At 39.6% G+C, this 26,489-nt stretch overlaps 1 protein-coding gene across 1 annotated transcript in view; it reads right to left on the reverse strand.

Annotated features, from left to right (window-relative positions):
• The window catches only part of CAMTA1 (calmodulin binding transcription activator 1), a 689,419-nt gene that overhangs the window by 631,889 nt on the left and 31,041 nt on the right, over positions 1-26,489 (reverse strand). Inside the window, exon 3 of the mRNA XM_087820144.1 lies at positions 24,696-24,814. Within this exon, the coding sequence (XP_087676270.1) occupies positions 24,696-24,814 (119 nt within the window). The remainder of the gene's footprint in view (positions 1-24,695; positions 24,815-26,489) is intronic.

Genomic DNA, 26,489 nt, shown 5'->3' on the forward strand with positions numbered 1-26,489 from the left:
ACCCTACAATAGGCAGACCCTCCCTATAATACGTCTTCATCCACGACTAATGCTGTTTTGGTCCCTCAGTGTGAGATAATAGAAAATACATATTGATCTCTGGCCCAGGTTCCTGGCACAGAGCTCCTAAAACTCCTGTAATTTCCCAAATGATAAGAGCATCTTTTATTCCAATGTTTGGTCTCTGACCCCTGTCCCTGACATAGGGCTCCCAAAACCCTTGTGAATTCCTAAGCAGTAAGAGTACTAGGAGCATCTTTTGTTCTAATGAGGTGACTCTGGGTGGCTCCTGGATGGGGGCTGGTCATTGGAAAGACCAAGCTGTGATTAGAATGTTGGAAGTTTCAGCCTCACCTCCCATTCTCCAGAGAGGGGAGAGTGGCTAGAAATGGAGTTAATAATTGATCACAAGGAAGCCTCCACAAAATCCCAATAGTACAGGGTTCAGAAAATTTCCAAGCTGGTGAAGACATCCACAAAGGGGACGTGACGCACCTCAGCTCTACGGGACAGAAGCTCCTGCACTGGGGACCCTCCCAGACCTCGCCCTGTGTATCTTCATCTTTCATATCCTTTAATAAACTGGTAACATAAGTCAGTGTTTCCCTGAGTTCTAGCAAATTAATTCAACCCAAGGACGGGGTCGTGGGGATCTCATATTTATAGCCAATCAGTCCGCAGCACAGGTGACAAGCTGGACTTGTGATTGGTCTCTAAAGTGGGGTGGGGAGTTGGGGAGGGGGGGATTGCAGTCTTGTGGGATTGAGCTCTGTGGGAACTGACACTCTCTCCAGGTAGACAGGGCCAGAATTTAGTTAAGTTGTAGGACACTCACCTGGTGCAGAGAATTCCTTCGTGAGAGAAAGAACCCACACATCTGGTGTCAGAAGTGTGAGTGTGGTGGTGGTGTCACAGTAAAGGAGACACACAGGAGAACAGAGTTTTCCCAATACACTTGTCATTCCACAACTCATTCCTTCCCATCCCTGGGATCATGAACCACTAATTCATTCATACAACAGTGATTTATTGAGCATCTACTATTGCCAGGCATCATCCCAAACTCTGGGGATGTAGCAGTGACTAAAACAAAAAACTCTGCCTGCTGTATCTCATTCTAGTGGCACCAAATCCACTAATGCGACCACCACTTAAAACTACATCCCACTGCCCACCCAGCTCCTATACCTCCCCATTAATAGGCTCTATTTTTTTTTTTTTTTTTACAATGCACTTAGCACCTTATTTTCAGTCTCCCCTGTAGACAGGGATGCTCCTTATATCTTGTGTATTTCAAAATCTTAGACAACTCCCAGAGAGACATTCAAATACCTTCTCTCTATGGTCTTCTCCTCCCAACAGAAGTCGCTCATATTTCCCCATCTGTGAAACCAAACATAATAGCCTCCAATCCAAACCCTCACCCAGCCTCCCCACTCCTTTTGAGAAGCTGCAGAATTGTTGTAGTTTGCAGTTCTCCTGCCTCTCTCTACCTTGTCCTGTCCACTAGCCAGCCCTGCTTCCCCCACTGCTTGAGAGGCACAGAGCTTTCCTCCACTGAAAAGGTCTTCCCACAAGTAGCCCTCTGTCTAGAACACTGTTCTCTCTGATAGCCGATCTCATCACGCTAACTCTTCCCCATCCTTCATGTCATAAAAATATCACTTCCTAAGAGAAGCTTCCCCCAGCTCCTGATCTAGATTAGATCCTCTTCTCTGGTAGCAGCCTGTATTTTTCTCTCATAACCCTTAATATGATTTTGTAAATAACTACCTATTCCTAGGATTATCTAATGGCTGTTTTCCTTGGAAGGTCAACTTAGTCTTGATCACCACTCTATATATCCCCAGGGACTAGAACTCAGCAGCCCAGCTGAATGGCTGGCTGTCCTTTTAGACTCTGCAAAGACAAGCTCAATGTCTATTCTGTCCACTCTCATGTATCCGGTGACATATTGTCTGGCATACAGAGAATGTCTGACATTTATTAAATACATGCTGAATTAATATGAAGAAAGGGGGACACCAGCCCTGGCAGGTGTGGTTTAGTTGGTTGAAAAGTCATCCAGTACACCAAAAGATGGTGGGTTTGATTCCCAGTCAAGCACATACCCAGGTTGCAGGTTCAATCCCTTGTTATTACAAATATTTTATTATCTTTTCTGATTGTTGTTGGTATATAAAATTGCAATTGTGTCCAGCATGACCCTGGATCTTGCAACCTTATTCATTATAAGTTATAAGGGAATTTTTTTTTGAAATTACACAATCATGTAATCTACAAAAATTAATTTTATTCTTCCCTTTATGATCCTGTTACCTTTATTTTTCGTATCTTATTGAACTAGGTAGGACGTCTAGTAAAATAATGAATAGACATGGTAATGTGAAAATAACTTATTTTTCCTTCAGTGTTAGGAGGAAAAATTTCAACTTCTCACCACTAAACATGATATTTGCTATAGGATTTTTCTAAGTAACCTCTATCAAATTAAGAAAGTTACCTTTTACTCATAATGTGTTAAGGGATTTCATTTTGAACGGATATTCAATTTTATCAAAAGCAATTTTTACATCTATTGACATATCACATTGTTTTTCTGCTTTACCCTATTTAGTGATTTATGCTGATTGATTTTTCATATAGTAAGCTTATCTTCATAGTAAGTCTAATGCTCTTTCAATCTTTTGAAATTTGTCAAGACTTCGCTTATAGATCAGCAATTTTGATAAATGTTCCATGTTCATATGAAAAGAGGGTATAGTCTATAATTATTGGATATAGTGTCCTATTTCCTATTTCACTTTATTATACACATATTTCATTGTAAGTATTTATTATTTTCAGTTTACTAGTTCTCTCTCCTGTGTCTAACCTACTATTAAACTCACTGAGATCAATTAGGTGAAGCTTATTAAATGTGTTACTGATGTTTCTATATCCTTACTGATTCTTTGTTTACTAGTTAAGAAAGTGCATTAAAATTTAGCACTATGATTGTGGATTTGTCTATTCTTTGTTAGCTTTGTCAATTTTTGCTTTGTATTTTGAGGCCATGTATTTAGGTACATACAAATGTACAACTGTTGAATTGAGTATTTTAACATTATGTAATGTCTCTGTTTACCCTTAGTAATGCTTTTCTGACCTAAATCCCACTTTTTTAACATACGTTTGAGTGATATATCCTTTTTTACCATTTTACTATCCACTTTTCTGCATCCCTGTAAGCAATACAGAGTTGTGATCCACTTTGTTTTTAATCTAACCTTTTAATCTTTCTTTAAATTGAAAATTTTAGTTCATTTTTATTTAATATGATTACTGAACAGCCTGGATTTACATCTATCATCTTACTGTTTGCTTCCTATTTTTCCCATATGCTCTAATGCCCTTTTTTCTGTCTTCCTGCCTTCTTCTGGATTAATCAAGTTTTACCTGACTGCCACCACCACCAAACACCAGCACCACTACCACTACTACTACAACTACTACTGCTACTGCTACCGGTATAACTTTGGTACATATACATTCTTTTACTATTCTTTTAATGAACATCTTAGAGGTTACAAAATGTATTCCTGATTTATTAGTCTTAAAATATTTTAATTAATATTTTTATCACCTCCAGGACAATGCAAAGACTGCAGGACACTAACGCTATTTACATCCCCACAACTTGTATGCTATTATTACATATTTTTAATTAAACCATACAAGACATTATTATTGTTGTTTTATACATCAATATTAATTTGCATTTACCCTTTCTTTGGTCTTCTCTTTTCCCCCTGCATCTTAAACCTGACCTGTCATCTAGAATCATTTCCCTTCTGCCAAAGAAGAATCTTTATTAGTCCCATTAGTGCAGGTCTGGTGTGATTACTTTTTTCCATTTTTGTTTATCTAAAAAGGTGACATTTTGTTTTCTTTTTTTTTTTTAATCCTCACCCAAGGACATGCTTATTGATTTTAGAGGGGGGAGGGGGGGGGGAGAGAAACACTGATGTGAGAACATCGATTGGTTGCCTTCCCATACACACCCCGACCAAGGATTGACCCCACAACCTAGATATGTGCCCTGACGAAGAATCAAACCCACAACCTTTCTGTGTACGGGACAACGCTCCAACCAACCGAGCCACACCATCAGGGCTGTTTTCACTTTTGAAGAAATCTTTGCTAGGTGAAGATTCTGGTCTGGCAGTTTATCTTCGTTTATGTTTTGAAAATATTCCACTGTCGTTTGCCTTCAGCTTCTATTGAAAAGTTAGCTGTCAGTCTTACTGTTCTTCTGAATGTAATACTCTGCCTACTCTTAAGATTTTCTTGTTATTTTTGGTTTTCCACAATCTTATGTTTCAGTGAGACTTTATTTGAATCCATCTATCCACTTTGGGGGTCTATATTATCTCTTAAATCTGTGGTTTGATGCTTTGTCTATTACAGACAATTCTCAGCCATGACCTCTTCAAATACTGTCTCTGCAACATTCCTCCCTCCTTTCCTACTGAGATTTCAATTACAGATTTGTTAAAAGATTTTTACTGAATATCATCTCTTACATTCTTTTATGTATGTCCAGTCCATTTTTCTCTCCATATTTCATCATTCTGAATATTTATTTTCAATTTATTACTACTAATCTATTATTAAACCCCATCAATTGAGATCTTAATATCAATTCATTTAGTCCTTCAATTCTAGAATTTACATTTGATTCCTTTTTTTTAGTTCCAGATTCTTAATCTTGTCTTTTACTTATTTAAATATATTATATAATAGTTCCCCATATCTGTAGTTTCACTTTCCTTTTTTGTTTTATTTTAAATTTATCTTTGTTGCTGAAAGTATTACAGATGACCCCTTTTTCCCCCATTAACCCTCTGCTCCCTGATCCCACCCCCTCCCCAGGCCTTCATGGCACTATTGTCTATGGCCATGGGTTATACATATTTGCATATAAGTTCTGTGGTTAATCTCCCCCACCGCCTCCCGAGCCTTCCCTCTGAGATTCATCAGTCTTTTCTAGGAAAGAGGACCTAAGTGCTTAGTCTACCATTAACAAAAGTTTTCCCTTTTCCAATATTTAGTATTTTCATAGGTTTATAGCTTTTGATTCCTTTTGTCATTTTACAAGAATTTTGGACGTGGAGATAAATACATCTTCAGTGAGTAATTGCTTACCCAGTTACTTATCACTGCTTAACCAAAAATCTCCAGTTACTCATTTTTATTGATAGACCTTTTATATAGAAAGAATATTAAACCTTTGTCTGTCAAACATGTGGCAAATACTTCTCCCAGTATGCCATTTACATTTTAATTTTATGGTAGTTTTATCACATAGAAAGGGTAAACTTATATACAGTCCAATTTATCAGCGTTTTCTTTCTAATTTTGGTGTCATGATAAAAACACTGAACACCATGTAAATATGGACTCATATTTTCTTCTAGTATTATATTTCTTTTTACATTTAAAGTTTAGGTTTATTTTGATATAAAGTATGAGATAAGAGACTTATGCTTATTTTTTTCATTGGTAAGCCAATTGTCCCAAATCCATTTAAATTATAAATAACCCTCCATTCTTCCTCGTACTTTAATCACACAGAAACTGAAACTATTTTCTTAATATTTATATAATTATATTTGCAATCTAGCACTGCTGATCCCTACCGCTCCTTCTTGCGACTGTCCTCCCTTGGTTTCTGTAACCCACTGCCCAGTTCTATTTCTCACCAACTGCTCCTCCTGTGTCTCCTTCATATGCTCAACTCCCTTCCTATTCTCCTCGTCCTCTCTCATTTTCCAAACAGTTCATTTCTAAAAGCTCTGTTTTTCATCCTCTCTACTCTCCTTGGAAATTTCACCTGCACTGTCAGTCTCTTTGAGCTCTCTCTGTAGTTCCCAAATCTATACCCAATTGCCTTCTGGGATCTCTATCTAGATGTTACACTGGCGCTCTAAGCTCGACTATACAAATAGAAATTCAATGTCTCCTGAAACTGGTCTTCTTTCTGTATTTCATTATCTACAGTACCACTATCATTCGAGCTGGAAGCTCAGTAATTTCTCCTCTCCTTCACCAGCACATCTCAGAGGTCACGATAAATCCTATTGATTCTAGTTCTCTGGTCAGATTCTTCTCTACCACCCTGCCTAAAAACAGGTCTTAACTATCTCTGGTTTGAATTCCACCACAGATTTCCAGCTTCCCTCCAAACCATTCTCTAAACTGCCCACAGAGTGACTGTATAAAATGAAAACATGATCATTTCAGTTTTCTGATTAAATCGTTCAATTGATCCCTATGACTTATGAGGTAAAAATGTAAACCCAGCATGGCATACAAGACTTTCTGTGCTCTGGCTGCTGCCTATTTCTAACACTGACTCATCCATCTTTCTCCTTGAACCCTGAGCCAGCCACACCTAATTACCCAGGCAAATCAAACTACTGCCCTCTTCTATCCTTTGCACAAGCAGTTCCTTCAGTCTGGAGTTTTCTTGCTGATTCTCTTTACCTAGCAAACTCCCAATCATCTTCAAAATACAGCTTTGGTGTCATTTTTTTGGAAAACATCCACCACTTACGTGCCTCAAGTTTGTCTTGTACATACATACTTTCTAATTCCACTGTATCCCTTATAGTACCACACTGCAATTATTATTATTTTGTCTGTCTTCCCTACATGACTATGACCCCCATTTATTTACTTCCAATGGCCAGGCTTACCTCAGGGCTTGGGGCATTTAGTAAGCACTCAAAATGGTTACTAAACAAATAGATTAGCAGATAATGCCAAGTTAACAAACTGGTCTATAAAAATTATCAAAAATCTATTTCTTAATGGAAAACTATAAAGATTGACATTTGACTCAAATCATAAAACCCTCAGAACCTCATTCAGTAACAAATGTATCTCTGAAGTTTTGTAGTTCAGAGGCACCAGAACTAATACTAATGAGGCTTTATATTATAAATTTAACCCATGTGAAAATAATGGTTTGGGGGCTCCTGTTAGTTAAATCTTCTCATTCAAAAAACATGCTATTTATGTTCTACACCAAAAGAAGCTAAAAGTCTACATAACTATAGTAAAAATATTTCCAGTCTTTGCAGACATATGATACAAGGTGCTCTGTTTTTCATTTCTGTAAAAACCTTCATATCCTTTTCCTGTCTATGGTACAACCACAGCCCCAGGCGGGAAAGCTGCAGATCTTTATTTGGACAATTGCATCCTGGTTACAAAGAGAATAAAAAGAGCCATAACAAACGTTCAAATGTAAAGTGGCTCCATGTAAATAGGGAGCAGACATGAGCATCTTCCAGTTTCCGATGATGAGAATGTTTTGATTTCTCAGATTATCAAAACAGATCTGATATGAAAGTTTTAATGCATCTGTAAAATCTACTTTTAAATACAAAGAAATCTTAGTTCAAATTTTGAAATCAAATATATACAGTAATGTCCCAGCCAGGTGGCTCAGTTGGTTGGAGCATCATCCCACACACCATAAAGGTTGTGGGTTCAATTCCAGATCAGGGCACACACTAGGTTGCAGGTTCAATCCCCAGTCAGGGCGCATACTGGAGGCAACTGACCGATGTTCCTCTCTCACATAGATGTCTCTCTCTGTCTCTGTCTCTCTCTCTCTCTCTCTCCTCCCACCCCCCTGCTTCCTCTCTCCCTCTCTCTAAAAATAAACAAAAATGTATCCTCAGGTAAGGATTACTTACACACACACACCACATATATACAGTAAAAAGTGATAAAAATATTCCATTAACCGATTTTCAAAACTTCCTCCCAGACCTGCCAGGAGACTTGGAGACCTTGTTAACAAGCAGAACACAACCCTCTAGCTTCCCTAATAACAGTTCAGAGTAACACAGATACAAACTGTAAGAAATAATTGCTACCCCACTTCTAGATCTCAAGGAAGAACATTTAAATCACCCATGTTAACATCTTCTAATTATTAAAAAGCTAGAAAACTGCACCCCATAACTTTATAATCTGCACTGACTTCACTGCCTACCACACTGGACTGGGAGTTCACATCTCTTCTGTGTACGCATCTACAGAAGACTGCATGAGCAAGCAAATACTGGTGGAACCCCAAGCCACAACAAGGAAAAAAGTTCCCTCACACCCCAGAACTCCTTTTCACAACAACTCCTCTCTCCCAAAGGTAACCAACATCCTGACTTTTTAGAGTTTTCAACTTGTGGCAGTTTTTAAGTAATGCTTTATTGATATCTCATTCATGTATCACAGAGCACTTTTAGGATATTCAGAGTTGTACAACCATCTCTGTGGCAGTTTTTACCTCTATGGATTTGGTTAAGCCGGAATTTCCCAGGATCTCCTTCTCTGAATTTGTCCAAGATTTAAAAGGCAAAAGTAGAAGAGCCTCCGCTCTCCGAAGGCTTATACGGAAACCGAGGTGGCAGAGAGTTCCAGCTTGTCCATGTTTTCTCATCTGAGCTTAGCTTCATTCCCCAACTGCAGGCCCTACTGACCAAGAGAAGAACCTCCCCTCATACCCCCAAGCCCCCAACCCCGCTAGATACTGGGTGGCAGACCTAGGAAAGTGGTAGCCTCCCAGAGGTGACAGCTTATCCCACGTCCCTTTGTGATCTCCCTCTAGCAGCTGGTCATACCAGCTTCTGAGACTCCCTGCAGGCTGCCTGGGCCACCCATGCTAGTGCTTCAGGGCATGGCTCATGACTCTTCCCCAGGCTCTATTTTTTCAGCTTTTCTCACAATTGTATATGGTCTTATTACTGTAATAAATCCCTTATTCCATAATACAGTGGTGCAGATCCCCTGACTGAATCCTGACTGACACACATGAGCTACTTCTGTTTCCCTAAAGGACAGCCTAGCACAGACTCTTTTCAAACTTTACAAAAAGAGAATCAGCCCTGGCTGGTTTTGGCTCAGTGGTTAGAATGTCAGGCCGTGGAATGAAAGGTCCCAGGTCCGGTTCTGGCCAAGGGCACATACCTGGTTTGCAGGCTCATCCCCAGCCCTAGTCCAGGCGAGTGTGGGAGGCAACCAATCAACGTGTCTCTCTCACATCAATGTTTCTCTCTCTCTCTCTCTTTTTCTCCCCCCCACCCCCGCCCCTTCCACTATCTCTGAATAAGCAATGGAAAAAATATCTTCAGGTGAGAATTTAAAAAAAAGAGAAAGAGAATCAAACACTGTATCCTGAGAGCCTCCTCCAGACTACTGCATGTAGCTATATTTTGTTCACTTCTCATTGCTCTTTAATATTTTGCACTGTGTACCATTTCAGTGAACTTTTTATGAAAATATTACAAACTAAGAAGACTATCCTCAATAGAAAACTTGTAAGAGACCATTAGTAACCAGTACCTACTCAGAGAACTCCCTACATGGGGCCTGAGCTAACCTCTTGAACATTTTCCCAGATTTTCCCTGACTACGCCAACAATGTAAAGTTTTCTAATACCTGAAGTTTTTCAGAAACTAATCATCTTGCAAAATATCATTTTTCTGAACTGTATGACCACTTCATCAGGAATGCTCACTGTCCCAGTGCTTGGGGTTGGTGGGAAATGGGATAGACATCAAAGAACCTTAAGGTATGGACAGAGGAGAGCAGCTAATTGATGGCGGTGAGCCAGGGAAAGGAGGAAAACTATCATTACCAACAGGGGCTTCATCACATTGAGCAGAAATATTCAGAAGGAAAAAGGGAAAAGAAGGCTACAAGGAGAAAAGAAATGGGCAACCTCTGTCCTACAGATACCAGCCTGAGTGTCACCCATGGCTTAAGAGATTTAATCCAAATTCAGAAGTGTCAGCTGGTTCCAACAACCTGTGTTCTAATAATATAATTGTACATTTAATAAGGCCCACTTGCCTATTACAAACACTCCCCTACAGATTGCCTCATGCTTACTTTTAACCACAATTTGTTTAACTGCAATGCAGACTTCTGAAAGCAGTCAACAGTAAATTGAAGGTGGTGATTCTAAATCCTAGCTGCACTTCAGAATCTCCTAGGGAGCTTTCTAAAATTCTAAGCCTGGGCCCCACCTCAGAGACCTCAATTTAATTGATCAGGGGTGGGCCCAAGCCCCAAGATGTTAAAAAAGCTGATTCTAATATGTGGCCGGGGTGAGAATCACCAACATAAAGAGCACAAGACTGAAGCAGGGGCTGGTTCTCCAAGCTTCTCAGAGAGGGCATTTTTACCATTTTGTACAGAACAGCAACCCCCACCCCCACGCACACACTCACTATGACACCCAAAAAGTTCCCCCACTTTTTTCTAAATACCCTGTAAAAGGTCAGCAGCAGCCCCGTGGGAGAGCCCCTGGCCCTGAGAATGACGGACCTGGTCTGCATCAACCTGTATTAACATACAACTCCAAACTGCCTTGTTCATCCTATTTCTAACCCCAGCACTTGGCACATGGTAGGAATTTTGTAAAGGACATGAATAAACACAAGAAAGAAAAGGAGGAAATAGAAGAAATCTCAGAAAGTTGTTTTCTCCCCTTGTTTCAACCTACCACTTGGGAAACTCCTGATCACCATCTTTGACTTCATGTTTTTAAGAGACGAACTGAGCTCCTGCATGGCCACAGGGCAATCTGCCTGAGGCATTTCTCTGTAGAGGCCTGTGGAAATTCTGTTTCTTCTTTCAAGGACAAGTACAAGTATAGATGGGTGCAGTGGAGGGGAGGGGAGGACGAGAGATCCAGTGTAAACCCCTCGCGTGTAAAGGACTTGTCAGTTGATTCTAAACAATCATTACAGAGCCAAGTGATGGGACAATAGTGGTTCCGAATGACTGCATCACATGAGGCTGGAGCATCCTTCTTGCTCGGATGCCCTGTCCCTTGCTGGCTTTGAGCCAAGTAGCCATGGTGGGAAGGCACAAGTAACCAGGAGCTAACAGCCATCTTCAGCTGATAACCAGTGAGAAACTGAGGCCCACAGTCCAACAGCTCACCAGGAATGCTTCCAACAACCCCATCAACCAGAAAGAGGGTACTTCCACAATCAAGCGATCAGATGAGACCCCAGCCCTGGCCAACAGATGCCCTGGCCACAGCCTGGGGAGACCTTAAAGCAGAGAGCCCAGCTCAGGGTACTGGAAACCAAACCCACAAAACTGTGAGAGAGTAAATGTACCGTCTTTAAAGCCACTAAATTCATGGTGATACAGTCATGGAGCAATAAAGTATCATGTGTAACAGGATGGAAACAGCACGTTTCACGGTCCTATGCCGGGGACAACAAAGCACAAGTGAAGACTTGGGGGCCGGCCGGGCATGGCTCAGCGGTTGAGCACTGACCTAGGGTCCAGGAGATCGGGGTTCGATTACCAGTCAGGGCACATGCCCAGGTTGCAGGCTAGGCAGCCGATCAATGATTCTCTCAACATTGATGTTTCTCTCTCTCTCTCTCCCCCTTCCTTTCCTCTCTCTGAAATCAATAAAGATATGCTTAAAAAAAAAAAAAAAAAAAAAAAAGACTTGGGGGGACAGCACAGCTGGAGCTCCTTAGAGTAGGAATGAAGCCAGAGAAATGGGTGGGGCAGGGCTGAGGTGGGACCTGATGGCCATGTTAATGGGTTTAAATTTAGATCCAGACAACAGTGGAAAGCAATTAAGGAGTGAAAAGCTGAGGAAAAACATGATTTGATTCACATTTTACTATTTTAAAAGATAACTGGCTGCTGTGGGGATAACGACCTAGGGGAGGTCCAGAGTAGAGGCAAGGAGGTTACATAGGAGGCTTCTGCAGTGCATGGGCGAGCAGTGGTGACAGTGATGATGGGGAAGAAGAAGGATTACAGCACATAAACTTGGATGAGAAAAGAACTACATCCTTATTTCTTTAACCAACTGACATGTAGTATTTTTTTAATTGATTTTTTTAGAGAGAGAGGAAGGAAGGGGGAGGGAAGAGGAGGGGAGGGGGAAGGGGAGGGAAGGGGAGGGGGGAGGGGGAGGGAAGGGGGAGGGGGGAGGGGGAGGGAAGGGGGAGGGGGAGGGGGAGGCGGGGGAGGAAACCTCCATCGGCTGCCTCCTGCATGCCCCCTACCAAAGATCAAGCCCACAACCTGGGCATGTGCCCTGACCAGGAATCAAACTAGCGACCTGTCAGTGCATGGCAAAATGCTCAACCAACTGAGCCACATTGACCAAAGAGGTAGTATTTTTTTTAATTGTGAATATAGGTAACAAACCTCAGCAATATAGACATTACTGTGACTTTTTCATCTCACACTCTGCAGAAACCACTCATCAGGGCTACTAAGAGCCTCCAGGTGCCCAATCCAATGATGACTTCTCCATCCTCATTGTACTCGACTTCTCAGGGACCTCAGACTATTCCCTCTATGACAGGAAGAACAGTGGGCCCCTGCCCCAAGGTATCCACATCCTAATATGGATGTTACATGTGCTTCCATCATCTCAGTTCTGATAGCTCACCCTTCAGTGACTTCCTATTACTCTTAAAATAAAATCCCAAGTCTTTCTTCTCGCAAGGAACTTCAAGATCTAGTCCCCGCCTACCTTGCCTAGCTCATCTTCCAGATGTTCACTCTGTTCCAGCCACAATGTCTTATTTATTGTTCCTCAAACCAAATATATTCCTGCCTCAGAGCCTTTGCACTTACTATCCCCTCTACCTAAAATGTTCTCCCAGGTCCTCAAGTGGCTAGCCCTCTTTTATTATTTGGATCTCAGTTCAAACATCACTTCCTAAGAAAGGCCTTCCTTAACCAACCCACCTAAAGCACTCACAGTTCAGGATCCTGTTCCATTTTCTTCTTAGCAATCTCTTTCCTTCTAAACTATAAGCTCCATGAGAACAAGAACCTATCTGTCTGGTACCCTCATTATTCTCAACCAGTGCTTGGCACATATTAGGCCCTCAAAAATACTGCTAAATGCACAAATGATGACATGAAATTCAATGGAATACTATATGCAGTCAATAAACATGATACTACTGCCCTGGCAGTGTGGCTCAGTTGGTTGGGTATTGTCTGGTGCACCAGGAGGCTGCCTGCTCGATTCCCGATCAAGGGTACATGCCTGGGTTGCTGGCTTGGTCCCTGATAGCGGGGCGTGCAGGAGGCAGCAATTAAAGTTGTACCCTCAAATTGATGTTTCTCTCTCTTCTTCTCTCTAGAAAAATCAATGAACTATTCTTTAAAAAAATTAAAAAGCTAACATGATACTATGGATCACTGTCCAAAAAAGGCCTAAGGTGCATACAGGACATTAAGAGAAAAGCCAGGTTACAAAACTACATGTACAGTAAACCTATTCTGAGTTAACAAATAAATAAAATATATGACCTCATTGGCACAGAAAAATGTCTGAAGACACATCTACCCAAAAGTCAGCTGATTCTTTCTGATGGTAGGCTTTGGAGTGATCTGGCCATCTTTCTATCTGTGCTGTACTGTGTGGATTCATGTTTCCTCACGGCAAGGGCTTCTCCCCAGAGGACACTCCTGGCTTCCTGCCTCCCCCCTACTGCCACCTTAGACAGGGATAACTTATGAGGTTGCTGGCTTTAGATAAAGAACTGAGTGTGCTTGCTCAGTCCCTCCTTCCATGGTTTTGGGAGCCTGCATTCATGCCAGAAGCACACATTTTGCCCCTCTTCCACATCACAAGTTCCGTCAGGGGTGGCTCCCACAGATTTTTTGGAGCTACCAATGACAACTAGTCAGCCAGGCTGTCTAATTCAGAGACACAGTATTAGCAGTACACTGGAGGAGTGGATCTAAAGGATATCTGTTGCTCCGTTTTTCATGCATTCATTCATTCAGTGACAGTCACTGAACACCCGCTATGTGCCAGGAACTGTTCAAGCTCTGGGGATCCATCAGTAAACAGAGCAGATAAAGATTCCTGTCCACCTAGACCTTACACTCCAGCAGGGGCAACCAGATAATACACAATAAAAAGAAATGAATCACACAGTGTATTAGATGATGATAAATGCTAATTCCCAAACACTTAGGTCTCACTATCCTCATTTATGAAATAAAAAATACATAATCATCACACAGCAGGTGCTCTGAATTGCTTGACGAATGGATTGTTAAAAATTACTGGAAAATGCTTAAATATAAAAATTTTGATTAATAATAATTAAAGCATTTAACAAAAATGATTCTTAAATAAGACAATTAGAGTTAGGAAGTCTAAATTTTGTTCAACAGTACAAATATAAAATAAAAATTTAACATACACATTAACAACTGTCTTCTGAGTCCAGGAAAGCAGAGACTGTTGCTACAGAGTTTAAAGACATGTCAGAAAAAATGGGAAATGACTATACTCTGACCTCAATTTTAAAGATCCTGCTTAATTTCAAGCTATTTTAATGTATCCTTTCTCAGAAATGGGAAGTGAATGACATCTTCCTTTTCTTTCAAATCTTTCTTAATTTTTAAAAAGGTAAATATAGTTAAGTGTTTTTCCCCTTCTCCTGAAAAACCACCTTTTGCAGCCCTTCCTGAATAAGAACCCCAGCTTCCAAAGGCATAGCCTCTGTCTTGGCCAGCTTCTCTGAATAGCTCCTGTCCCCCACAAGGACACCGTGTCCTTAACCTTCTGTGTTAGGGCGTTCCCCCTTCCCTGCAGTGCTACCCACACTGACCTCTTTAAGAGGGAACTACTTCAGATATGAGCCACATACACAACCACAGTCTCTCTTTTTTCAAATGACTTAGCCTTCTGAAAAACTCCTGGAAATAATAAGCAATTATACATGGTTAATATACCAAAGTCTATTGCTTTCCTATATACCAGTAATGAACAAGTGGAATTTGAACTTTAAAACACAATACTATTTACATTAGTGCCCCCCCCAAAATGAAACAGATATAAATCTAACAAAATATGTACACAATCTATATGAGGAAAACTACGAAACTCTGATGAAGAAAATCAAAGAACTAAATAAATCGAGAGATATTCTATGTTCCTAAATAGGAAGACTCAATATTGTGAAGATGTCATTCTGCTCAACTTGATCTATAGATTCAACACAATCCCACTCAAAATCCCAGCAAGTTATTTTGTGGGTATCAATAAACCTGTTCTAAGTTTACATGAAGAGGTAAAAGACCCAGAATAGCCAAGTCAATATTAAATAAGAACAAAGTCAGAGGACTGACACTACCTGACTTCAAGACCTACTACAAGCCTCCAGTAACCAAGACAGTGAGGCACTGGTGAAAGAACAGAAAAATAAACCAGTGGAACAAATAGCCCAAAAATAGACCCACATAATTACAGTCAACTGATCTTTGACAAAGGATCGAAGGCAACACAATGGAACAAAGTCTCTTCAACAAATGGTGCTGAACAACTGGACAGCCACATGGGAAAAAGTGAATCCAGACACAGACCTTACATCCTTCACAAAACTCAACTCAAACTAAATCACAGATCTAAATGTAAAATGCACAACTATCAAACTCCTAGAAGATAACATAGGAGAGAAGCTAGATGACCTTGGGTAAGTGTTACAACACCAAAGGCATTCATTATGACTTCATTACAATTAAAAAGGTCTGCCCTGACAGTATCAAAAGAGTAAGACAAGCCACAGACTGGGAGAAAATAACTGCAAAAGACAAATCTGATACAGGACTGTTACCAAGGTATACATGAACTCTTAACACTACACACAATAAAAAACAAGCCTGTCACACGTATCTCTCATCTCGGTCACCCCAGCCTACCAGCTGGGCTTTCTCGACTGCCTAGAAAGGATTTCACTTTTTGCTTTTGTGTTTTCATCGTTTTCCAGCTTTCTAAAAGCATTAAAACCAGAAAACTCAGGTTATATTTTAGGAACTTATTTTTAATTTTCAACAGAACTTCATAATTACAAAGCTAACAGAATTTATCATTAGAAACACTTGGTAGGTAGTATTAAAAGGACTGGAAGGTGGGTAGACAGGTAGGTAGGTGGGTAGGAGGTTTAGCTTTCAGTTAAACCTGTTCTGTTTTCAGTTAGGGTTCTGTTTTCAGTTATTTGGGCCAAATGGAGGTGGAAAAGAAAGGCTGGTGGAGGCTATCCTTCATATTACCTCTTAAAAAAAAAAAAAAAATCACAAAAACTGGAATATGATTCCACATACCCCTACCACTGCCACCATACTTAAAAAGGGCTTCCTAGATAGCAAGACATTAACAAATACTTTAGATAAATACCAAAAAAATAACACTGCATTCCCTGACTTCTAGGTACATGAGGCATAAGAAAAAGTTTCTAGAAAGCTCAACTGTACCCCATGCAGCCACAGTACACCAAAATCTACCTGACTGTACAGTGGTAGCACAGCAGAGACTACAGTCAAGTGTAGTCGGAACATTCCTAGGAGGCTGTGATTCTTCTTTTTCTGTTTTTTTTAATACGTGTTTTATTGATTTCAGAGAGAGGAAGGGGGAGAGAGATAGAATCATCAATGATGAAAGACAGAATCATTGATCGGCTGCCTCCTGCACGCCCCCTACTGGGAATTGAGCCTGAAACCCAGGCATGTGCCCTGAAGGGGAATCTAACAGTGATCTCCTGGTTCATGGGTGGACGCTCATCCACCAAGCCACACTGGCTGGGCAGAGGCAGTGATTCTTTACTGAGGTGGTTTCACTGGAACATGGTAGAAATGCACATTCACAGGCTTCACCACAGACCTACTGGAGCAGAAACTCTGCGGGTGGAGCCCAGCGACCTGTGTTTTAACAAGCCATCTAGGTGATTTCAATGCCAGCTCAGCTTGAAAACCACGAAGCTAAAGAATGCCAGCCTGGCTGCTGTGGCTCAGCGGTTGAGCATGGATCTAGGATCCAGGAGACTGCAGTTCAATTCCCGGTCAGGGCACATGCCCAGGTTTCGGGCTCTTTCCCAGCAGGGGGCATGCAGAAGGCAGCCGATCAATGACTCTCATCACTGATGTTTCTCTCTCTCTCCCTCTCTCTGAAATCAAAAAAGACATATTTTTTTAAAAAAAGATTGCCCAGCCTTATTCCTATGTATTCTTCCCATCAGTCTCAGGTGACCTTTTTTTTTTCAATCCTTACCCGAGGATATTTTTTCCATTACTTTTCAGAGAGAGTACGGGGGGGGGTGGGGGGGGGGGAGGAAGAGGGAAACATCAGTGTGAGAGACACATCAATTGGTTGCCTCTCAAAGGGCCCCAACCAGGGCCAGGGATCGAGTCTGCAACCGAAGTCCATGCCCTTGGCTGGAATCGAACCCAGGACCCTTCAGCCCGTGGGCTGACACTCTAACCACTGAGCCAAACTGGCTAGGGCTCAGCTGACCTTTCAGGGCTCAGCTTCTCCCTAGAGAAAGTCATCACCACCAAGTCTCCCACCATCACTGAAGAGAGTGGGATACTTTATCTCTATATAGCCCATTGATAGAGTCTGCACAGAATACAGTCTTAAGGCAACTGAAGACTCTCCTCAAGCCCTCTTCATCCAACTTAGAAAAGCTGGGCCCAAACTGGATCCTCATTTGCCCTTTAACATTTTTAATAAACAATCTCAGGAAACAGCACTGCGTCAAGACCTGGGCAAAAGGATACTCTTCAAATTTCAACTCCAGTGCTAGACAGGTATAGAAACTTAGAGAAGATACCAAAGAACCTGGAGCCCCTGAAAAGAGGCTGCCTGCCCTCTGAGGGTCCCAACTCCAAGTCAAAGGGACAAAAACAACCCTAGGTGCTAGGTGATAAGAATGTTGTGGAATTAGATGGTGGTGATGGTTGCACAACTTTGTGTATATACTTAAGACCACCGGATTATACACTTTAAACATAAAAATAAATAAACTCCCAAGGCAGACAAAAGCCTACCTGCCCCCAAACAACTCTGAAAGCCAAACCTGTAGAACTAGGCTAATGGCAAATCTTGAAGGACTCAAAAGAGGCTAGGCAGGTTTCTTACCTAACACTAAGGGGACTGGTGGCAGAGCCAAGACTACCCCCGTTTCTGACTACCAGTTCTGTATCTTTTCCAAGATAACAGCAACCCTTTGGTTCACTAAGAAAGTTTGAATTTCACATCTTAATTTCATTTATAATCTGAAAAAGTAAAACCTATAACAAATGTATTCTAACACAAAGTCAATGACCAAGTTTAATTTGTGATTACAATTTCCTGGGTACCCAGTAGGGTCATTGAAGTTGTTCTTGGACTAATGACAAGAACCAGAAGTGAACTTAAGGCTAAATGATATATTTGTGCCAAGGCCTAACAGCAGACTTACAGAAATGCTTGCTGAGCACAAATGGTTTCTGAACAGTTCAGTGGGGGAGAGGGGTAGGATAACTGCAGGGCACATGACAGTGCCACGTGCCAAATTCAAAAGAACCTGCCTGAGAACAGTTGGTATTGTATTTATGTTGCACGACACAATTTAGTTTTGGCAAATCATCATGCACCGTATCTATTAATGTTGTTCATATAAATTTTATTAGTTTTGTGATTTCTTTTCATGTAATGTACATACCTACTTGAGTTTTATATTTACAGAACTCCAAGAATTTATACTGAGTTTTTGTATTTTTACATATTTCATCCATTCAGCAAATATTTATTGGACATGACTATGGACCAAGTAGTCTTCTAAATGCTACATTTTGAAGTAGTAATATAATCAAAAGAGTCAGGTCAAAACAGAGGTGGGTCCACAGGAATCTTCTTCCTTTAAAGAAAAAGTTCTTCAGCATCTGATTCCAATTTCATGAACATTACTCTACTTTCTGCAGGTAAGATTTGCTTCCCTACAGGTCATAAGAGCCAAACTCACCTGTACTGATCCCCCTCCCCTTGCCTATCAGCCTCATTAATGTGGAAGGACATTCTGCCCCCACATTTCAATACATCCTAATTTACCTCTGCCACTACCATGCTGGATTGATATAGGCTGATAAACAGGCATGTGCTCACCTGAATTCTGGGATCCATTATCCCACTTCATACTGTACTAAGTTAAACAGGAATTGTAGTTAACCCAAGGGCTACAAAATTATCACGGTTGAAATTAAAATTTGGTACCACATACTATATTCAAAAATCAAATGGTGTTGCTCTTAATTTTCCTACTTGCAATTTAACCAGAAAAGCACTGTCTAGACTCAGAGAAAACGTGGGACTATTCAAACAGTCGGCACTGCCAAACGCTAAAACAAAACAAAGCTCTACCTCAGGGTTAACTACTTTCTGAGTCATCAGGGCCGAAATAGCTCACTCACCTTTTTAATCAGAGTATTATGTGTTTTCAATTTAGTTCACATTTGGGAAGTTTGAAAAGAGTTAAATGATCCCCCCAAAATGTGGATCTGTATTTCCAAAATATATAAATACACTAGCAAAATTAATCATTTAAAAAATTACATCCCTGTTCAATTCCCAATTAGGGTACATACCTAGCTCGTGGGTACGATCCCCAGTTGGAGCACGTACAGAAGGCAACCAATTGATCTTTCTCTCTCTCTCTCTCTCTCTCAACATGTCCTTGGTGAGGATTAAAAAATAATAATAGCCTCTCCAGGCGTGGCTCAGCAACTGAGATTGACCTAGGATCCAGGAGACTGAGGTTTGATTCCTGGTCAGGGCACATGCCCGGGTTGCGGGCTCAGTCCCCAGACAGGGGCGTGCAGGAGGCGGCCAACCAATGACTCTCATCGTTGATGTTTCTGTCTCTCTCTCTCCCTTTCCCTTCCTCTCTCTGAAATCAATAAAGATCTATATAAAAATAAAAAATAAAAAATAATTTAAAAGTAAAAGAGTATCTTTAAAATAAAAAAGATCAGGACAAACTGGAATTCTACTGTTTGCTTACTCTAAAGAAACTTTGTACTAGAGGATAAACAAGCAAAAGAGAGGTCACTAACAGTTTAAAATAGTACACACAAAAATGATCTGAACAGATTTAAGGAGCACACTTCATTACACAAGGTCTGTGGCGCTCCACCAGTAAGCTGCCTCTGGAAGAACAGACCTGGCAACTATGGAACACAGAAGTGCTATTTCAAGTCAAACAGCTAATTAATGACTAAACAAAAGAAATTTCAGTCCTGACAACATACATAGAGTACTAATATGTGTAATTATGAAGTAGTCATTTGTGCAATCAGAAAGTTGCATTAGCATAATTATTTCTGGCCCTGGGCCTTAAAAATATTAACTTAAAATGCAGAAACCTTACAATAGTTCACCTAATGAAGATGTGAATACCAAACTGATTATAAAATAAGAGTTGGTTCTTTGATAAATGTGCTCTGTGTTTAATACATTCTTTCTCTCCTGCCCTGGATAGAAAAATCAAGCCTAGCCCTCCAGTTACTCAGGGGTACAAATTTCTACCTGTAATGTATTTTCTTCATTATCCAGAGCCCACAGATTAATATTCATTATTAAGAATTAAAACTATTTCCATAAGAAACGAGTGTTTGTCACTTAAAAAAAAAATCTTCATGCAAAAATACAGGTTGTGTATAATACTTTAAAATGCAAATAAATAAAGAAGCCAAACAATTCTATAAAATAAATGATCACAGCTGCAAGGTCTTGGGAAAGTCCATTTGAAGTTATTCTTTGGGACAGAACTGGAGAGTGCATGGGCTCCAAAATCAGGCTATGGTCTTGGACTCCCAAGTCTACCACCCAAATTCCTCACCTCTTATACGAGGATAATCACATAACCTACCTCATAGGATTAATTCAAGGAGTACATGAGATTATTCGTGTCAAGGATCCCCCTAGTGCCTAGCATACAACAGATGTGCTATAAATGTTAGCTGCCATAATTATTGTTGTCATCAGCCTCATTTCCTTTATCGTCTTCAGAACCTGGGGGAAGGGGGGGTGTAGGAGAGAAAGCGTAATCTAAAATTGATTTGTTTTTAGATACAACATTTATTTTGCAATTGCAAATAGCACTCAAGAAGAGAAGGACATTTTACCTAGTCCAATGAGTTAGAAAGGCTAAAAGTAACTTAACTAGGCCCTAAAATCTCTCTTATCCTCTAATATTGGCATATGAACCCACAATACGAATCCTCTATTAACTCTTTTCATCCGAAATTAAGTCACAGAATAGTTTTGCCGAGTACACTAACCATCGTTAAGAGTATGGGTCTTTGATTAAAAGCCTAGACAACACACAGCTGAATGAATGTTCTTAAGAATTAAAAGCAACATCGAAATTAAGGTCAGACCAAGAAGGCCCTATCAAGTGTGCTATCTTAACCAAATTATTTAAAACACTTTTTACCAACACTCCCTCATCTATCAAAGGAAATATTAAGCATCTCGTAATATTGTTATAAGGCGTAGAAATAATTATATCCAGTACTACCAGCCACTAGCTAAGAACAGATGCTTCATAAATAGCAGCATTTGAATGGGCACAATCTCACTCTCCCCCTTTCAAGTAATACACAGCATAAATGTTGGGCTTTCTCAAATAATCACAAATATTACAACACAGGTCTGAAAGGAATTTCTCCAAATTTCTACAGATGAGTCATATTACATACAAACCCAGGAATTCAACTGCACACTCCCTGTAGAGAAGGGGGAGAGCACAGGAGACAAGAAAGATGACAGTTGACATCTCATCCTGTCAACTCAGACCACCAGTCCACATGGCAAACATGCTGTGCAGAGAGTGAGATGGAAACACAAATTGGCCATGGTTCCCACACGCCTCTGCTGTGACAGTGCCTGGTCCCGATGAGTGGACCTAAAGAAATGTAATTTTGTACAACATTGATCTAAACATAAGCCGACCACTTCAAGTGACCCTCCACCAAAACACAGCAATCTACTCCAACTCGAGGGACATAGCCCTTGGTAATGGCAGTATGACCACACTTTACTCCAGGAGGGATTCAAAGGATTTCCTAGGCAGCTCTGACTAAAGGGACTCTGCCTTCTGTAGGACCACCAAGTGAGAGACATGTGCACTGAAGTTCATTTCCTTCAGGTTTTAGTGGCAGGCTAAAGGATGCGGGAATATGACAATGTCCAGCTAGAGCAAAGAAGTAAGTGCTCTGACTGGAATACTGACAATCTTGTTCCTATTATCCACAGCAGTTTTAAAAAAAAATGAATACAAGGGGTCTGGGGGACTGGGTGAAAAGGGAAGGGATTAAGAAGTACAAATTGGCAGTTACAAATAGTCATGGGATGTAAAGTATAGCATGAGGAATAAAGTCAATAATATTATAACAACTATGTATGGTGCCAGGTGGGCCCTAGACTTATCAGGGGTATCACTTCGTAAGGAACATAAATGTCTAATCACTATGTTGTGCACCTGAAACTAATATAATACTGAATGTCAACTGTAATCGAAAAAATTTTTAAATAAATTTTTTAAGGTTTTTTAGTAACAGGTTCCCATTTACCGCATAACACTCTACAGAATTAACAACTCCTAATCCAAGTCTTCTGTTGTCACTCTAAGATTCCCCTATTTTTCCTAAAGCCAAAACGAACAAGGAAAAAAGCCAAAGTCTTCTACACAGAAATAGAGGCGAGCCTTTCAGCTCAGCTCTCCCATACCAGTTTCTCAGTGCTGAGGACAAATCACAGAGTGAGCACCAGATTACCAGGGGAGGCCACTGCCAGCCGAGTCGCCCTCTGCAGCCTGTACCTGCCCTCAGGACCCCCTCCTTGCCCCTGCCCCAGCAGTACTGAGGCTTGCACACAACAACCCACATCTCTCAGACCCCAGCTTTTCATTTCACGCGTCACAGACAGGGATGCAGCTCCTCTCTTTGGACTTGGACTTTAGCAACACGTGTCCTAAACCAGCAGTTTCCAGGGAGTTATATGTACTGGGGTCCTGGTACAAAACACAGAACTTATTTTCCTTTTAATCTTATCCTCTATAAATATTCTTTATTGGGTGTTTTATAATGTATCTAAAATATTAAAGTAAAACGTAAATCATCTAGAGATAAATAAACATATGAACTCAATTGAAGGACTGTGCTCCAAAGTTCCAAAAAACTTTTGAAATCAATGATCTAAATAATCTACCAACTAAATTTCTAACACTGTTACCTCCGGCTTTATAAGATTCTTAAGACCACTGATTTTAATTAAGCAATAGCTGGTTTCTAATATAATTTCAAATCATAATTAAAATAAATTGCCAACTTCATATAAAATATAAAATTGAAAAGTTATATACCTATATGTGTTTTGATACATTTATAAACTGAAGCTAATATATAACAATATGATATCAAATCCATGTTTCAGGGATCCAAAGAAGCATATTAAATTTTTAAATAATTCATGACCTAGTTGTGACCTACTGAATGGCTCCTAAATTATACTATTTTGCTGATAGAATAACAATCTATAATTAAGACTAATTTCCAGCATATCTACTTTGTTTTCATGTCTTAAATGTTTGAATAGTTAATAAATGACCATATGAAACAATATGTCTCTAAACTGGCTAATGTTTATCAAAGCAAAAAGTATTCCGTCTGAAGAGAAAATATAATTTATGCAAATAATCAAAATATACATACCTTAAATGAAATTTAAAATCAGTTGCGATAAGGTACCAAAGCTATGAATTTCTAGTGAGTATTTAACTCTGTAAACTGGAATAAGTAAAGAAACTTTCATTCATATAACCTCTTACAACTCAAAACAAAAGCATTCTAAAGCAAGCTAGAGCAAAATAATCTTTAAAAAATAAGGGGGAACAGGCAGTACTGTTTTCTTCTTGTGTCTTTTAACAAACTGCATGCCCAAGGTGCCCTATTTAACTAAACTTGGAAGTCAATGTTGAGCCAGCAACACAAATTGATTATAACCAACTCTACAAAACCAGTAACCCCCACCATTTGAATTAAAATAATATAATTCCCCAAGTTCTGGACACATACCCAATTCTCATCCCCATGCTAAGTTGGCATCACCAGGTTCCAAACTAAGAAAGATGACAAAGCAATCCACCCCCAGTACTGTCTCCCAGCTTAAGATTTACCAAAAAAAAAAAAAAAAAAGAAACATCACCTAAGAAGATAGACTTTTATTCATTCTAATTCATCAAACTTCTTTCTAATTGGATGCCAAATATGTATACAGTCTACTAAACAGTCTTCACTCTAAATAAAAATCCTGTCATTACGGTAAACCAGTTAACCTCCATGCAAACTTTCATCAGAGGACTAAGAGCTGTTTTGCTAGTAGGAAGTCTGCCAGTCTCAACTCTACAGAAACTTCACATCGTGAAGGCACTGCATGTGCCGTGGGCACTGGGCTGTACCCTGACTAACTCATGACAACATAAGCACGGGTGTTTAGTAGAGATGCAGGGGGAGTTAACCACCAAATGCAAGACGCCAAAATGCAGGAAAGCACAGATACAGGAACTCATGCTACCTTAGTAAGTCAATCAGCGTGCACAGTTTATAGTTTTCAAAGCAGGCCAAGCAGATCAGAGATAGTTCAAGAAACATATTGGTTTCTGCCAAATCGGATTAAGTATTCTTGTTTACAATTTCCTAGTTCAATATTTCCAATTTAAAGCTAATATAAAGTAGTACTATGCAAAATGACCTAAAAAGTTTGCCCTTCAAGAAATTATACCCCTAAAAATAGAAATTTATCTACCTCATTAGTGTTCCAACGGTGCCTCTCTTTGGGTAAACTTGAACATTTCGGCAGACATTCAAGCAGCTTTTTCGGTAAAAAGATTTTTACATGACTACTATTGCTGTTCCCATGATCATCTATAAAGAAGAAAACAATAAATTCAGAGAAAATAATTGAGAAAATTTCCTTTTAAGTATACTGGCAAGGTCAGAAACAGCAGCTCAGGTTACTCACTGTGAGACCAAGAGCATCATTCCTCTTAGTTAACAACACCCATTTACACACTTATCAGAGCAACAGGAATCTGGTCAAGAGACTACAATAAAATCAAGCTTTTGCTCCCTGAGAAGTCAGTGAACAGGGACTGCTCAGCAGCTGCCCATGACCAGAACGTTACTTTTAAAGGTTCTTGCACCAGGTTTCTATGAAGTCCATCAAAATTGCAAAATGATTTAACCTCACGAAACCCAGAAATCTTCTAGTAACCACTTGAAAGTTTTACATTTTTTTAGGGAAGAAGAATTCTAATAAAATGGGACTATTTTATTCATAAACTAATACTACTTCATCCCCTAAAATACCAATGAGACTTATCTTTCCAAAATCAAGTTACAAATCTTAAGGAATTCAAACCTGCAGTTAGCTATGTAATACAGAGGCTAGCCTTTCTAGCCTAAATGTAAAAATATACCATTTTAATTAACTCAATTTACATATACACATCTGTATCATTAATGTATTTCATCAAAATACAACTCTTCTAAATTAATAAATGAAAAATCCATTACTTTCAGACTAGATAGCATGCTCACTATCTGATAATTGGCCTCCTTGGTACTTTCTAGAAGAGATCATTTCCTTTCTGTATTATTTCATTCATTTATTTATTTGCACATCATTTCCTATTTCATTCCTGTAACAAAGTCCCTTTGCCTGGCTCAAAATTTCTTGACAGTTTTGGCACATTTAGTTCCAAGTTTCAAATTATCCACTTTTTTTTAATGCTAAATGGAAGGCCCAATATACAAAAGGTGCAGTGCATAACCGGGTACTAAGGAGTAATGCATTAAATACTAAACACTGAATTTGCTCTAGAAAGTCACAGTTGAGATAACTTATTTTGCTATTAACAAGATATAATAAAAACAATGAACTCCAAGTCAAGAGTCCAGGACTTGGGCCCAGTTCTGCTACTTTCTAATTGTGTGACCTTGGGTAAGTTACTTAGTATCTTCAGTTTTCCTAAATGAAGAAGAATTATACCATCTCTAATTCTCCTCCAGACATAAGCCCCTATAGAACTGACTGTCATTCAAAGACTTGACACATCTGGCAATTAAACAGCCTTATATAGGCACACAAACATTCGTTAATAATGTTAAAAGTGAAATACAACAACATATCTTTTCAGTCCTTTATTATAATGTTGCTTACTTAGCATAGTCTATTTTTTTGAACATGTGAAAAACATAAAAGAATAAAAAGTATTTTCTACAGTCACAATAGAATCCTCTCCATGCATTTTTTCATCTGATTTATACATTTCTTCTCAAGGAAAAGATCTTAACAGGAAAATATGGGGCAAAGAAATAAAGTCTAAAAAAATTTACTACACATATGGAAATATTTTAGAGGAAGGAACTTAGGAGAGTTTTAGTGTACTAAATCTTTTTTGGTCCATGAACTACACAACCAATTGAATTATAATGCCCATCTTCTATTTCTATAAGCAGTATAAAAACCTGAAAAACTTCAAAAATAACTGCTTTTAAGAATCCAAAATTTTAAATTAATAGCACAATAAAATTAAAC

Source organism: Miniopterus natalensis, chromosome 9 (genome assembly GCF_054644295.1).
Source record: "Miniopterus natalensis isolate mMinNat1 chromosome 9, mMinNat1.hap1, whole genome shotgun sequence".
Classification (NCBI taxonomy): domain Eukaryota; kingdom Metazoa; phylum Chordata; class Mammalia; order Chiroptera; family Miniopteridae; genus Miniopterus; species Miniopterus natalensis.